Source organism: Ornithodoros turicata, chromosome 3, assembly GCF_037126465.1.
Source record: "Ornithodoros turicata isolate Travis chromosome 3, ASM3712646v1, whole genome shotgun sequence".
Taxonomy (NCBI): domain Eukaryota; kingdom Metazoa; phylum Arthropoda; class Arachnida; order Ixodida; family Argasidae; genus Ornithodoros; species Ornithodoros turicata.
Window position 1 is genome coordinate 6,086,187 of NC_088203.1, and position 16,692 is coordinate 6,102,878.

The 16,692-nt window shown below is 48.2% G+C and overlaps 1 protein-coding gene across 1 annotated transcript; it reads right to left on the reverse strand.

Annotated features, from left to right (window-relative positions):
• Window positions 1–607: 607 nt before the first annotated feature.
• LOC135387903 (uncharacterized) lies at window positions 608–10,967 on the reverse strand. Its single transcript, XM_064617114.1, has 5 exons — window positions 10,871–10,967; window positions 8,239–8,281; window positions 3,738–3,873; window positions 2,355–2,733; window positions 608–925 (listed from the first exon to the last, which is right to left on the reverse strand). The coding sequence occupies exons 4-5, from the start codon at window positions 2,700–2,702 to the stop codon at window positions 641–643; spliced, it is 633 nt and encodes a 210-aa protein (XP_064473184.1). The 5' UTR covers window positions 2,703–2,733; window positions 3,738–3,873; window positions 8,239–8,281; window positions 10,871–10,967; the 3' UTR covers window positions 608–640.
• Window positions 10,968–16,692: the final 5,725 nt, after the last annotated feature.

Here is a 16,692-nt window from a genome sequence, read left to right on the forward strand (position 1 = left end):
GCCTCCTCCCATATTCTTGCTTTTTACTTTTTTCTTCCACTAGAATATTCTATGGAGATGTCGCACATATGACTACACGCGGGGTAAGAGGTCATACGCATTCGCTGATAGCTGTTATCTGATCCTTACAAGCTAACGGGGATCACGAAGAAGTAAGAAAACGTGTTGTTGGTGTATAGTGTCCATGGTGATTGGAAGGGGTTGATGGTGGTGTAGTGTGCATGGTGATTGCACGTTGAATTTGAGGTATAAATAGCTCAAAGAAAAAGACCTACACCCTTAAAAATGATGGTGGTGGGTGGTGGAAGGGCTTGCCGTTCCCTTAAAAATGAACTTCACCACGTAACACGCTTCCAGCCAACCATCATCCCGAATGACATCTCACTCTCTTCTGATTTGTTGAAAACGGGAGGCGTACGCCTTTTTGTGACACTTATGCAGACATGTTAATTGTCACAACAAGAGTGTGGCAGCGCCACACGGCAGAGAACCGTTTCTGCTGAAAGGATTACCTCTCCGATAACTGCGCAGTTAGCCACCCTGTGGCTGTGATCACCTTAGCGGATCATGACCGATATAATCAAGTAGGTCGTGGATGAGACGCACATGTTCTTACAAGGCACGCGCACTGCTACGTGTTTTATTGTTCTTCTTCATCATCTTCATCATCGCTGGACGGTCCCCAGTCGATCGCTCCAGTATCCTCTTCCTCCACTTCTACTTTGATACCCGAATGCTGAACGGCGGAGAACTTGCCCTTTGCCGTAAACTTAACGATTCTGGTATCTGGAGTGCGTGTGAGTAATTTCTCTTGCGCCACCAGGTTACTCACGGGGTAGCAGTGCAGCAGCTTCCCAGCTACCGGCTGCCGATATTTCACAGCTATGCATCCTTTGATGGTTACCTCAACGGCCCAAGGGTATTCCTGAAATGGGGAAGGGACCGACGGTTGGTATCGAAGTTAATCAGGTAAATAATGTCGTTTATCCGACTAAGTGCTATAAGACCAGAGATGTGCTGTAAATACATTCTTAGTAGTTTAACTTTACTAACTAGTGCGTCAAATTGTAGGTACACTACTAGTGTAACTACAGCGGCACAAGTTAAAACTACTTTGCAACTAGTAGGATGTTGTTGTTTAACTGCATTTGTAACTACTCCGATGTCTTGTGTGCGTCGTTGTATCTATCAGTGGTTTATCCGGAATCCCAAGCACGGAGGGGTGTTGAAAAACATGGGGGGGGGGGTCATTATTATGGTTGCGTCATTACAGCTTAACATATCATTACTGACATATGTCTAAAGCTGAAATCGCAAGGGCACGCCCAGTATGGGGTACACAGGTGAAAAAGTTAGGGGGGTGTCACTGAACATTTGGGGGGTTGTTTGGGGGATGTAGGGGGGGTCTGGATAAATCACAGGTATCTATGATCGGTTAGGCGAAGAAATAGCGCGTGGGTGCCCTGGGAGCGAGAAGACGGTGAACACCCACGCTCTGAACGCACACCCTTCCGTACAGTACCGATGTAGTCATATGTAATGCAATGATACAGTCATGGCCTTCAATCTGAAAACGGAGGGGGCATAAGTTTTTTGAATGTGCTGTGTGTGTCGATCACTATGTACCCTGATTAACACAACGTACGTACTTTCTGCTCATGTGCCATAGCTTTTCTGTACGCGAACTTGACAACGAATGCCAAGAAAGATTCCAGGACTAAACGTAAGCTCGCTGTCGAAGCAGCTGTGGTGCCTAAAACCAACCTGCGCTGGCAAGTGTGCTCGCGGTGTCAGGCCGGCCCGTACTGGGATACATGTATATATAAGTAACCAAAGAGATCGAAGTGTTCAGAACCAGAGCCCGCGCGGTGACTTGAGTATATTCATTTTCCGAATTTTGACCAAGTGTTTGACTAAGCGTGCGTCTGACCAAGTTTCGCGTTATATATCCTGCATGGAAAATCAGAGGTCAGCCTGCATGTCGAAGAGAACTTGGACTCTTGCACTGAAACCTAAACGGCCACCGTTGTCAGAGTGCGCTCTTTTAGGATGTTCGGCGACGGATTCGTCTTGACACAATAACTCCTCTATACTCTAATGGTTCTAATAGTCCGCAGTAGTTTCCCTGGGTATACACGTATAGTACAGCGAAAGAGTGATGACATTATTTCTGGTTGCGGACTTCTAAGCACACCCAGCTCCGTAATGCTGACCGATGTGTAAGTTTCACAGCTGGACGCATGTAAAAACTGCACGTGCGACCTCCTCTCACCTGGATTGACCGTCAGCAGAAACCCGAAGAGCTTCAACGCTAAATCTAATTGAATACGTATATGATATATATGCCAGCTCACCGTAACAGTTTCGTTGATGACAACCCTTGCCTTGAGCGTCGTGCCTGGATGCACCACTTCGCTTCTACTGGCCTGGAACTCCTTGGGTACGTCCACACTTTTGTATTCATCTTTGTCGAGAAGTAACGTTTCCTTCACGTCATTTTTCAGGCCCATTTTAGGAGGGGGCGATACGTTAACCTTGATCAGATAGTTGGATACCAGTGCAGTGTCCGTGCTCCAGGAGTACCTGTTATTGACGGGTAGTTTCTTGACTAGCACAAATGCTCCCTTCTTTTCAGAATCGTTGGGAAAGTCCTCTTGATAGAGTTCTTTGACGGACCTCTGCACTGTTGGGTTGGCATACATGATAGTCCCAGCCGTCAGGTCTACTTTGTACCTGTAAGTAGGTGTGAGATATCAGAGAAGAAGCATAGGCTTTTTTTGTGGTGGTGGTGGTGGACCTATCCCAGGTAGCACAGTACGTTGGCTCAGTACTGGCTCGAGACTGGTTGAATCGGTGCGATGTTGCGACCTTATCGACGTGGCTTTCCTAGAATTTTGTGAACCATGGCGCTATTGGTCTAAAGCCGGCAACTGCCGTTCAATATTGACTGAATATCGGTGATCCTTGCGTATAGTATGGCCTATGATCTATTTCAACCTCTCTTCCACGCTTCAAATCACCAGGAGGCATTTCTACCAGTGAATTTAGTTAATGCTGCTCGGAACACAAGGAGCGTAAATAGTTCTGATGTATGTTCAATCGCAGTTATGCGTTAATTTTAGGCTAGATGGCGCAAGCTATCGCTCGTTCGAAAGGGAGAGGTATATAATCCACACATTCATACGTATTAAACCGACCTTAAAGGAGTTTGGACACTTTCATAGGTGTGGTTCATTACATTATGAACGCATTGTACTACACGCCAGAGTACTGAGGAAAGCGGAATTCTTCTGCGTGTCGTACTCAAGGCCCTCGAACGCACTCCCCAGTAAAGCGCGGACATCACGGAGCCCATAATTGCGTCCATTCCTATTGGCAGCCGTAAGCACGTGACTCCTCGTGCGCTGTGACGTCAGAGCCGCACGAATTTTGGTATTCGCGGTGCCCTTTTCCTCCGCTTCTATTACCCTCACTGCTGTGAAACTTTCAACGCAGGTTCACGTCGCCCCCCCCCCGTCCCCCACTCCTACCAGCTGTCCTCTCTCCATCTGCTCACGTCTTTACGCCGCTCATAGCCACAGGTGCTTCGCGGCGCTAACACGGAATTTAAAAAAAATAAAAATAAGAATAGTTTCAAGTCGGTGCAAAGAAACGCGTTTAACCTTCATCTGGGATAACTTGGGACGACCTGTCGCAACCCTTTTAAGCAGATGATGATGATGCCTGATGATTCATACCTGTGGTACTCGATGGTGAGTTTGATCTCGTCTTGCCTCGCAGATATGTCCCACCATTCCACTTGACTTCCTGTACCTTTTGCCGTATCATCAACGAACTTCTGAACTGCGTTCCTCAGGTAGAAAACTTCACTACCTGTAGTTCGAGCATAAGGAATGTTGTTGTTATCAATGTTCTGAACGGTTGTTCATCGTTGTTCACAGTTCTAACAATTTCATACAGGAATTACGGTGACATGACGACCATCAAATGGATATCTTCCGAAGTGGAAATTGCCGACTGCCAACCATCGGCCAGTGGTCGGTTTTTGGTTTCGCAAGCGACTTAGTCGGCCATTGCACCTTGAACCAATGTCCGTCTGTTGTCGCTCACAGTGGATGGTTGGCGAACGACTTTGGGCCGTCACAACTTTGTGCGACGTGTCGCGGGCGTGCTATTGCGAGTTCGGCATAATAAAGGCGGGCCAATATCGGCCCGTCACTGCAAACAAAATAGAAAACAATGTAGCTGCTACTCCAAACAAAAAGAAAGAAAAGACTCTTTGACGGCTGGCAAAAAGTCGGATGACAGTTGGCCAACAACTCTTACGGCCATCCGACGTTGGCGCAATGCTGCGTGGTAATAGGCAGAACGAGGTTTGGCAAGCCGTCGGCCAGCGGGGAGAGCTGTACCAAGAAACGAGTTCGCTGGCCAAGTACTTGCGAAGCACGGCTAGGTTGGCCAGCCAAGCCCTTGCAAAGCTTCGTCCAATCTCGGGATGTTGCCTTGGGAAGAGGGAAACGCGGAATGGTATATGTTCGAGTTTCGATTGTCCAAGTGATTGTCTGAACCTAAAAGCAGTAAGAAACAGAGACGCTATCTTCGGGTGAGCTGATACGACGAGCAATTCCTCATTTCAGTATTGTTTGTGCACGCGTCGAATTAAACTTAGACACATCGCCCTTGATTTTGACTCGCACGCGAACAGGACTCTCGAATTTGTGGAAAGCTCGCGATACAACCTGTGTATAGTACCTGTTCTTCCTCAGGAAAGAAATGCAATTATTTTTCTTTGTGAGCTGTTTGATTCTAGTGGTCTCGGGCATATTGGCAGCTTTTATGATCCTCCCATTCTCCATGTTTTGCACTTTGAAATGCTCGCGCATTGTGCATTGTGGGACTTTTTTTTGTGCTTTGAAACGCCGTGCTCACTGTCCGTTGTGGGACTTATGAGCAACAAACAGAAATATCCTACGCTGCGAGACAATTGAGCATGAATATGAGCGTCTGCTTTGGCCCTACTTGGCCCATTTCAGGCCGGTCGATGCTTGGCAAGTCTTTGGCCAGGGTACAGATCCGTATCAAGAAACAAGCTCGTTGGCCGATAACACCCCAATCAATCTCCTATCTATTGCCAAGCTTGGTCATCGTTGGCCCATCGTTGCTGTTAATCGGTGCTGTTAAATGGCTGGAGCCATATAGCCGACAAAGGGCCGGCTACTGCCCAGACTTGGCTCTACACTGGCCCTGTGTTGGTCCCATGTGTTATAGGTCACACGTTGGCAGTATTAAGTCGGGCCGGTTAGGCCAGTATCAGTCCCCAAGCTTGGCCCAACCTTTTTTTTTTGCAAGGGCGGCCCAACGACTTTCAGGTCGGAAGCACACATCGGCCCGACATTTTGCCGACGTTGTTTTTCCTTTGGGTTGCCCACAAACGATACTTTCGAGAAACTATAGAAGGAAGCAACAACAACAACAACAAATACGTTTTTACGAGTGAGTAATTTTTTGTGGTTAATGTGGGGCTTAACGCTTTGAGGAACACCAGAAGGGGTGAATATAGAAAAAACAGTTGAGAACCACCGGTGTAGGGGCCTTACGTGGCAAACCAAACACGATCACGAGCAACGCCATCCTGGTCAGTCTATGGTTTTATGACGTCCGGATTTTCCGGTACACCATAATGTTCGCAGCCAACTGTCTACAATTTAAGAGTAAGATTCGGTCGTACAGTTAGTCAGACTTGGACTACCTGCGTGTGGCGCCAAACGAGTTAGAGAGGGAATAGTGTGCGCAACCGCTTCGGCGAGGCTCCAAGCGTTGATGCCAGTGGGCGACCCTCTCCTTTCTCTCTCGTACTCCTTCTGTCAAGGCAAAAACGAACGAAGAGCGAACCGAAGGACCAATGAAACGCGAGTGCACGGCGCACGTTGGATTGAAGCGGCCGTGGGACGTGCATGCTGGAGCCAGTACAACCTTTTCTGCACGAAAACGATCGCTGAATTCGCTGTAAAGCCAATTCCTTATCAGACAGCGCCAAAGACTGGGTGCTGACCCACGACCTTCCAAATTCCCGCATCTTCCGGCCTCAGTGACTTCCCCGGTGGTCTTATTCGTACATGTCACCATCTCACGGTTTGGTTTTGTGACTGTCGTATGGTATCTCTTCCGTATAGGCGTGGGAAAAGTTGGCGGCGGCATTACGGAAACAATACAGTGAACCTTCGTTAATATGACCCCCGATAATCTGACATACGCGCTTTACGACCATACTCCTGGGGAACAATGCAGTGAAACATCTGCAAATTCCCCCTCCCGTTAATATGACAATTCCGCATTATGACCAAAATTTTCGGGAACGACCATGGTCATAATAACGAGGGTTCACTGTAAATACCACGGAACTTCGAAACGTACGCGCGAAAGGACGCTCACCGCAGGAGTCCCTAACGTTCGCCATTTGCAAACAGGGCAAGGTGAGGTCAACATGGCGCCATCCAGGGTGGCTTCAAATATGGCTGCCGGCTTATCTCTCTATTAACCTTTCTATCTCGTTGGTGGCGACAGGCTGCAAGCGGTGCGTAATGCCTAGAGTCACTAAATAAGCTACGCTTTAAAGTAGCGACACTGAGCCGCCATGTTGTTTCGGATGACCTCCAGCCACACCTCTATTTTGGCAGTAGAAATAGATGAAGGTGAAGTTCAGCAGTGGAAGAAGACGACACTTCGAAGAGCGCTAAATGGATGGCGCTGGAGGTCATCCGAAACAACATGGCGGCACAGTGTCGCTACTCTGAAGCGTAGCTTATTTAGTGACTCTAGGCCCCCCTCACGTCTCTCTCTCTCTCTCTCTGCCCCTCTCAAACACACATACAAAGAAAAAGAAGCGGTGCGCTGAGCCAGTAGGGGGCCCAGACAGCGTGCTCTATAACACACACAAGACACATGTACAGGGTGTTTCACCTAAAGTGATAAAAAAAAATCTAACTTGTGACGTACTCGCCGGAAGACTTAGATGGGTAGAAATCCAGCGAACCGGTAGAGATGTAAGAAGGGAGTTGCCTCGGGACAGAAGCCGCCGATATTTCGAACAGAGACTATTCTTCTTCTGGGCACCGTCCTCATCATTGGCATGATATTTAAAGGGTTAGGTGTGACGTGTTTAAAGGTTCATGCGAATTGTCGCATGTCGCACTCCTCCGAGCTGTTGACCCACAATTAGGCATGAACCTTTAAACACGTCACGCCTAACCCTTTAAATACCATGCCAATGATGAGGACGGTGCCCAGAAGAAGAACAGTCTCTGTTTCGAAATATCGGCGGCTTCTGTCCTGAGGCAAATCCCTTCCTCGCCGGAGGACTGGGTCCTTTCGTCATCTACTAACTGGGAACTTTTGCAGCCATCATTTAGGAAGGCTTTGGACAATTTTCAATTGCGGGAAATTTATTTTTTTCAATTGAACTTTGAAAATTACCAAGCGAAACTTACTTACCTTTTTTTTAAACAGAAATATGAAGTCCTCCACGGATAACTGCAGACCCCCCCCCCCCCAAAAAAAAAAACTGCGCAGAATATTGCGATAGAAATAGTCGAAAAAAAAATGTAAAAATCACGCTCTAGCCCCGCCTACCTGATTTTCGCAAATAAGCGCGGTCCAAATGTGCGTCTGGAGGAGGAAGTGTCCCCACTTTCTGCCTTCTTGGTGATAAGACTTTCTTTTTGTGATAAGACGATTGTCATCAGCATCAAGGTCAAAGCAGGGGAAAGAAAAGTAAGACAAGGTGCGAGAAAACTTCACCTCTCCCCGCATATCTCGTGCGCTCTTCGACAATCGTGCAGGCAGGGCTAAAGCGTAAACTTTACTAAAATGTTTCGACTCTTTCTGTTGCGACACTAAGCGTGGTTTTTGTTGGGTCTGTGGTTATTCGTGGAGGACTTCATATTTCTGCGAAAAAACGAAAAAATGTATGGTCCGCATAGCAATTTTCGAAGATCAATTGAAGAAATGAATTTCCCGCAATTAAACGTCGTCCAAAGCATTCCTGAATGGTGGCAAAACCTTCCAGGAAGTAATTGACGGAAGTCCCGCAATCTTCTCCGGCGAGTACGTCGTCAGTTAGAATATTTTATCGCTTTAGGTGAAACACCCTGTGTACATGCTATGACTACTTGTTAATACTGAACAGAAAAAAAGAAAAGAAAAAGAGATGGAGTATTGAATACAAATAAGTGTACTTGCTTTTGGGTTTCGGACTCAAGTGACGGGCTTGAGAGTGGAGAACCTTCGTGAAAACCAAATGTAGTCAACCAAACAAAGTGCCTAAGAAATGAACTACGAAAGATGAAAGTTACTGAAAGGTTAGCCAGCTGTAGCACTCGAACCCACATCTTCCGAATTACCGGTCCAGGACTCTACCAATTCAGCTAAGCTAATACGCCTTCTCAGCGACTTCAAACTTTGCTTTATCTCCAGGGACAAACCAGCCTCTCTCTCTCTCACTCATCCTCCTTTCACTCTTACATTTTTGCTCACTCATACACACATGCATACGACGGGATCCACGCAAGCGACAACTGTTGAACAAGAGAGAAACTGATGTTCTGAGGCTGGAACAACATATAGAAAGGACAAACAAAATCTCAGAATCAGTTCATCTTGTAGCACGGTCAATTTTATGCGTTGCATCTTTTTAAACATATTATCGTTGTTGCGGGACAGTGAAGCGAGTTCACGAGTCTCTATACCTCAAACGGAGAACGCGTACGGTCGTTAAGACCGCGAAGAGCAAGAAAAAAGCATAAAACAATGTATAGATAGTGCTGACAGATACTTGCTAACTCAGCGCATTTGCTGGCATCATGCAACCTGCGTCGGCGTATTCTCTCCGTATAGAGTTACGAGCGCGTGATTCTTGTATCAGACACTGACGCACCACAATAGCTGTAGAATGCAGAAAAAAAAACCTTACGTGTAGAAGCACCACGAAGAATGCTCGCCGTACACACGACGGCATAACGGCCAACGCACTTTTCCGAGCTGTGTCTGCTGATTCTAGCTGCTGCGTTTTAGCTGACGCGTACTTACAACGCTGTTGCTTATCCAGGCGTCTACATTTCTGAGATTTCGAAGACAATACCTAATCTCACTTTCAGAACTTGTTTCTTATTTCTCATTTGCGTCGGGACCAGTTCTGCAATCAGGGCAAATGTCAGCGAGGACTCTTTCCAAACCATCCGTCATGTAAACAAGACTCTGCAGCGATGCAACATCGTTATAGAGCCCGTGGCGAAAGCGAAATTACGAAAGGATCGAGATGCCGCAAGCTGCTACTTTGAATGATCTTTTTTTTTTGCGTCTTGACAGCGCATAATTAAACTGAGAAACACAACAGCAGAAAAGAAGCCATACGATGACGTCACACATGGTGAGCGCCACAGGCCACGTGGCGCTCATTTCTCACTCTCCCCAGTGCCGTGTATGCCAAAGGGAGTCTGGCCATTAATGGGACCTGCCTATACCTGGAGCCCCACCCACTTTTGAAGCTCTCTGGCCAATCATGAGGCAAAATACAGTTCAATATATTAATCCTAGGCTATCCAAGCTATAAATTATCTGTATTCGCTGGGCGCCGACATTTTCAGGAAACTGGATTGGATTGGATTGAATTGGATATTCCCTGACGACCAAGCAACATAATAGATTTTGCGTCCACTTTTAACGGCGCCATCTGAATTGAGAGGGGCATGTCGGTAAGACGCAGAACGGCAGAAGAAGCAGAAGTGCATGCTAGCAGAACTGACTGGCAGATAGACCGCTAGTTGGAACAGCTTGCCGGTATTATACGTATTTTGACTATAAAACATAACATGATTGAATCGAGAATGGGCAAAGGTGTGTACATGAATGAAAGTATGTAAAAATGCAAATTTTTGGCAATCCGTAGCGGTTTTTTTTCCAATTTTACCTGTGATTGCTGTTGTTGCTAGGCCTAACATGGACCACAAAACATGTTATTTTCAGGTAAACATCGACACTGGAGCGTGATTTAAAGGTGATTTGCAAGATAATTGCAAGATAATGTAAGTAGTAATGACTGGACACAGACTGCCGCCAACGCACATCTTGGTCTAAACACGATTTAATGTGCAATTAGAGTTAATTGGGACACCCCAGATTAATCAGCACCCTCCAGGGTGTCACCACACCAATTGGGGATCAGCTAACTCGTGTCTAGATCAAGCTGAGCGTTGGCGGCAACCTGTGTCCATAAAAAAAAATAGATAGAGATAGAGTGGAGAGAAACAATTTATTCGGAAATCAACGATGTCGTGGCGAAGAAACCGCTCCGGAACACCCGAGCGACCAGCGACCGCCATGTTGCTTGTTGGCGGCGGGTAGTTGCAGAGATCGACGAAAGGTGGCCACCTAGTTGCAAGGCATCACGCCAGATGGCGCCACAATCATAGCTCTATGCGAGAAAGACAGAGAGCAAGATACTAGCGGCAGGTAAATTGCAACACTGCTCAACAAGTCTAGGCATGACAGAGCGCGTGGAAAAGGTCTAACCGCTACTGCTAAACAGCACGGAGAAAACAGTACACATCGGGGAAAAGGCTTAGGGGCGACCGGTTAGGCCTAACCACAGCGTCACCGCACAACACTACGCAGCTAACACAAGGCGGGAATCGCAAAACGCTAGGCACACAACGCTAAACATGCGACAACACGAACAAAAGGCCGCTACGGGTCACTGCTAAAAAGTCTAAACATGCGCATACGGGGAATATTCGCTATGGCAAACATGCGAGAAAAGGCTTAACACGAGCACAGTGAAACAACGCACAAACATCGAGCACGGCAAATCACTCACCTTTTCCCCTGCGGTGACGGTGGGACCAATCCCCACGACAGCCAGGCACAAACAGACCCGGCGCAGGGACTGCGGAGCAACTAAGCGCACGTCTGCACTCCAGGAGAGCCAGCGAGCAAGTGACTAGGGCGCCTCACTGCGGCCGCTACGCATGCGCGCGCGGACACGCGCTTCTAGCGCCCTTTGCGCCTCCGGTATCCAGCGGTCATCTCCTCGTGAGCACTCCCGTTTGGGTTTTGCAGACATCGTGGACCTTCTGGCTCGTGCCATTGCTCATATTAAGTACGCCCTGCGGAATCAGCGACATTTGCAAGCAGTCTACATCACAAACTTTGTCACTGATTTATTGAAATATTGTTTGGTTATCGGAATGCAATGCATTAAACAGTCCGAATAACTTTGACGAGACTCTGTGTTTTTTCACGGACACATCTTTATTGAATACATACAAAGGAGTTTGTTGGTAGATGCCTGCACCTTCCCTGACTTGCCTGAACAGAAACGGTGTGGGGAATCTTCATCGCAGAGTCGTCATTGCGCGGGTCACGGCACCAGCACAATGGCGGAAGAGACTCGTAGAGAAATGCATTGCTTTTATTTACACGTCGTCGTCGTCCTCTAGATCGGAACTGCGTTCCCAATACAGATTATCCAGGCTAAAGTTGGACTTCTTTTTCGTCAGTCTGTCCGTTGCTAAGATGCGGTCGAGCGTCTTCATCTTGTCCTGACACATTTCTTGATGTGCTTGCAACCATTCCAGGCAGTGGACTTGAAAGGCTTCCTCCACGATGCCGCAAATTTTGTTTCTTCGTTTTTTGTCTTTCCTCGCCAACGAGAAACGCAGGAGAATAAATCACACATGGTGTTTTCCACGTATCGGTTAGAATGATGACGCGAGCAAAGTGCGCGCTGCCTTTAGACAAATAAACACGTGCAAAGAAATGAGAGCGAAACCGAAACGAAGAAGCCACCCGTTGCCGCTAGGAGAGCGCGCAGTGGAAGGAGCAGAAGGCCGAAACCGAAACCACCCGCGGGCGGGTGGGTGGGTGGCGCAGAGGGCGCTAGGAGCGCGCGCATGCGTAGCGGCGCGGCGCCCCAGTCCCGTGATCGCTGGCTGCCATGGAGAGCAGACGTGCGCTCGGTTGCTCCGCAGTCCGCGCGCCCGCTCAGTTTCTGCCTGGCTGTCGAATGGAGCAGTCATCGCGGGGGAAAAGGTGAGTGATTTGCCGATGTTTGCGCGTTGTTTTACCGTGCTCCTTTTCTCACATGTTTGCCGTGCCCCATGCACGCATGTTTAGACTTGTTTAGCGGTGACCGTCGAGTGATTTGCAGATGTTTGTGCATTGTTTGACTGCGCTCGTGTTAAGCCTGATCTCGCATGTTTTCCATACGCGCATGTTTAGACTTGTTTAGCGGTGACCCGTAGCGTACCAAGCCTGTTGATGTACGTTTAGTGTTGTGAGCCTAGCATTCTGTGGTTATCGTCTTGTGTTAGCTGTTGAATTTCGTAGGTGATGACGCTGTGGTTAGGCCTAACCAGTCGCCTGTTCTCCGATGTGTACTGTTTTCTCCGTGCTGTTTAGCAGTAGCGGTTAGGCCTTTTCCACGCGCTCTGTTGACCTAGACTTGTTGAACAGTGTTGCCATTTTTACCTGACGCTAGTATCTTGTTCCTCTCTCTTACATGCATATCCACATGGTGGTGGTGCCATCTCGTCTGATGTCTTGCAACTATCTTGCCACCTGACTCTGCAAGCGTCCTGCCCCAGTCACCCGCACCGGAGTGATTTTTTCAAGATGGCGTTGTTGATTTTCAAATAAATGATTTCTCTCTGTCTGCTCCGTTTAGTTATTTTTTTCTACAACCCAAGTTTTACATAGAAAATCCATGGCAAGTATCGCATTGAGTTAGATTTTGCACAATTTAAAAATTTAAATTTAAAAAAAAATTTAAAGCAGTTTTAAAGTAAAAAGTGCAATACTTGCCGTGGATTTTCTGTGTAGAAATTGGGTTGAATACTTACTACTCACACTAGCTACCAACCTTCCCGAACCACAGTCTCCAGGTCCCTCAATCAGCCTCTCTCTCTCATCTCTCTCTCATAGAACGCGGTACTAGTGAGTGACAAAGCTGTCCATCATCTCTCACACCTCGGAAGCTCTGGATATGAAATGTCTTGAAAACCATTTTTGGGCGATATTTTTTCGCAATGAATCAGGCACCAAAAGTCGACGGGGTGGCTTTGAGCCTGCGAGTATTGCGGGTATACCGGCGTAATCCGCAGAGGTGGTACGGGTCTACCCGTGCCTTACCCGCAACCCGCGATGGCAAGGCAATATGTACAAGCGAAGGACAAACTTGCGCGGGTACCCGCGGGTATACCCGCACCTGCACTCATCTTTAGTTATAACGTATGTGGGGTGTTCAAGTCAAACCGGGACTTTCGGTCTCCTGAGTGTACAAATGGCTCGCGCTACTCCTTTTTCATCATTTTCACACGCAACAGGCCTCCGCGTACAGCACGTGGTGGTGCAAAGTTTGTGCAAAACAGAAGACACGTGCTGGACAAGATGACCGACAACGAGGTGAGCGCGCACATCGAACATCGAATTGTTATGAAGTTGCTCGTGAATGAAGGCGTAAAGGAATCTGAAATTCACAGAAGACTTCAGGCTCAATATGGCCACGATACACTTAGCAGCAGCAAAGCGTTTGAGTGGTGCAAACGGTTCCGAGACGGCCGTACGTCAGTGCAGGACGATCCCGTCCAGGTCGGCTCAGAGGCCAGTGTAAGAGTTCCTGAGAACATCCAACTTGTGCAGCGCCTGATCCTCAAGGACCGAAGGATAACATGTCTCGAATTGGCTCGAAAGACGGACCTTTCTGTGGGAACGTTGAACACTATCATTCATGAACACCTCCAGTTTCGGAAAATTAGTGCCCGTTGGGTCCCGAGGCAGCTCTCTGTGTTTGAGCGGCAGAGATGACTGGAAATATCCCAAGAGCTAAGGTACCGTTTCGACACTGAAGGACAGCCGTTCCTTGATTGGATCATCACGTGCGATGAAGCGTGGGTGCACCATTTCACACCTGAGTCTAAACGCGCATCAAAACAGTGGAAGCATCCGGGCTCGCCAGCTCCCAAGAAGTTCCGAAGCACCCCATCTGCGGGTAAGGTGATGGCCACGGTTTTCTGGGACAAGGCTGGCGTTGTTCATGTTGATTTTCTGCCCAGTGGTACCACCATAAATAGTGTATATTACTGCCAGGTTCTCAGGGATGTGCGTAAGGCGCTGAAGCAAAACCGGCCGGGCCTCATCACCAAAGGAGTGCTCCTCCTACAGGACAATTCACGTCCGCATACCGCGCATCTCACAACACGCACCTCACAGGAACTTGGCTGGGAGTTGCTGCCACATCCCCCTTACAGGCCAGACCTCACCCCCAGCGATTTCCATCTCTTCGGGCCACTGAAGGCGTTCCTTGGGGGCCGCTACTTCAGCTGCGATGACGAGGTCAAGAACGCGGCCCGATCATGGCTGCTACGCGCCGGTAAGGATTTCTATGCTGCTGCCATCTAAGCCCCCGTGAAACGCTGGGACAAGTGCATTAGTGCCAGCTGGGACCAGCTCCGGTGGCGCAGCGGTAACGCGTGCGCTTGGAGACTGGGAGGTCCGCGGTTCGAATCCGCGGGCCGGCTGTGCCGTCTGGGGTTTTTCCTGGGTTTCCCTCAGATGTGTAATAGGCGTATGCCGGCACAGTTCCCCTGAAGTCGGCCCATGGACGCAGCTATCCTCCCGCCGAGCGGATTCCGCTCGGTCTTCCACTTCACCCTTTCCTCTCCTCCTCTCCACCACCTTTCCCTTCCCGAGAAACATGCCGCCTAATCAGGCAGGCAGACCTCTCGGGTTCCTCCCAACGACACTCCTCCTCCTCCGTGCCAGCTGGAGATTACGTTGAAAAATAAAACTAATTTCTCGCCTGTAAGTTCATTTTACTTTTCCGAAAAATGAAAAGTCCTGGTTTGACTTGAACACCCCTTGTAAAACCAATTTTCTACTCTTGCACTGACACTTTTTCGTTTTTATTTGTTTATTTTCTGTTCAAGTGCATGACGCTTGACAATAACCTTTTAAAACTTCCCTGACCTTTCCGCATAACTTCGCAGGTGTGGTATTTCATATCCGTTACCTTCTGGACTGCTTCGTATCAATAGTTATTGAAGTACTTCTACGTATGCAGGCCTTCCACTCGTGGCATATGAAGCGCTTCATGGAAGCGATCACTCGCCATCGTACGAAGCAATTGAAGTTGATTAAATATGAAATATCGGAGCTTCACGAAAGTGCAAGAAATACATAATCGTTTGTATTAGTATTTATTTATTTTAACAGCTCGGCGCTCCGCACTTGACAACAACATCAGCTTTCCGCGAAACTCTGCAGCTGTGAAACGATCCAAGTTGATTAAATATGAAATGTCAGAGCTTCAGAAAAAAGTGCAAGTAGTGGGTTCTACGACGTGATTTCAAGTGTAGATTGGGAAACAACACAACAAAAGGCGTACATCAGTCAAAAGCAAAACATAGATCTCGTCGAAACTCGTCTGACAGACGCTTTCTCTTTCCCAGTTGATTTCCCTTCTGGAAAGGGACAGCCGCATCCTTTCCAGTCAATTTTGAAACAATGCTTATATTTCGTTTATTGGCCTCGAGCAACTGGAGAGCGAGAGCGTCGACTCTTGCTGGGCGAAAATGCACTGGTGAGGTTCTCGTGACGTCATCGCCCAGGCAGCGACTGCTGTTCGAAAATTCGAGGAGTCAACACTAGAGGTGCTCGAGAGTCGACTCCCAGCGACTCTCATCTCGATACGAGTCGCCGGGGTCGATGACGTACGATGATGACACTCACACGTCACGACTCCGACTCTCGGGTCGCGCGAGTTGAATAAACGAACACAGCCAATGCTGTCATTTTATTCCTCGTTGGCTACTGACTTGGCATCGAAAATATTTCGTAAACTTTGGTCGTGTTCGTTTATTCAACTCGCGCGACCCGGGAGTCGGAGTCGTGACGTGTGAGTGCCATCGTACGTCATCGACTCCAGCGACTCGCATCAAGATGAGAGTCGCTGAGAGTCGACTCTCGAGCACCTCCAGTGTTGATTCCTCGAATTTTCGAACGGGAGTCTCTGCCAGGGCGATGACGTCACGAGAGCCTCACCAGAGCATTTTCGCCCAGCAAGAGTCGACTCTCTCGGCTCTCGAGTTGCTCGAGTCCAATAAACGAACATGACCTTTATGTCGTAGTTGCGACGACAAGCATCCTGGTTGACGTCATCTATTCGACCCTCATTTTCGACCCTCATCATCTCAACACATTATCTGGCATCATATATCATCGCATCTCGACTATGCAGTCGTGACGCCGCCCACATGAGTCAGGGGAACAATGGCAAGCCGATCTGGTCACCACCGCTTGTTCCATCCCCACCAATGCCGGGTGATATACAGCTCGCATAAGAGTTAACTTGAACACCATACTCAGTCCTGTGGACCCTCGTGGTGCTCAGGTGCTACGACCCGTCTGTGGGGCAAACTGACCGTGACGTCACGCACAGGACGTTGCCAATTCGGGGATGGGCTTTTGCGAGCAATTTGCGAAATTTGCAAGAAAAAGCTTTCAAACTTCGCCATGAAATACGTTTTAATTTGACCCGGGTATAAGGTTATATCTAATCGTTCAAACAGAATCCTACCAGAAGTGTAATGTAGCCGTTGACTGTCAGCATGGTTACCGAAGCACGTTTTCCTCTCTGAACTT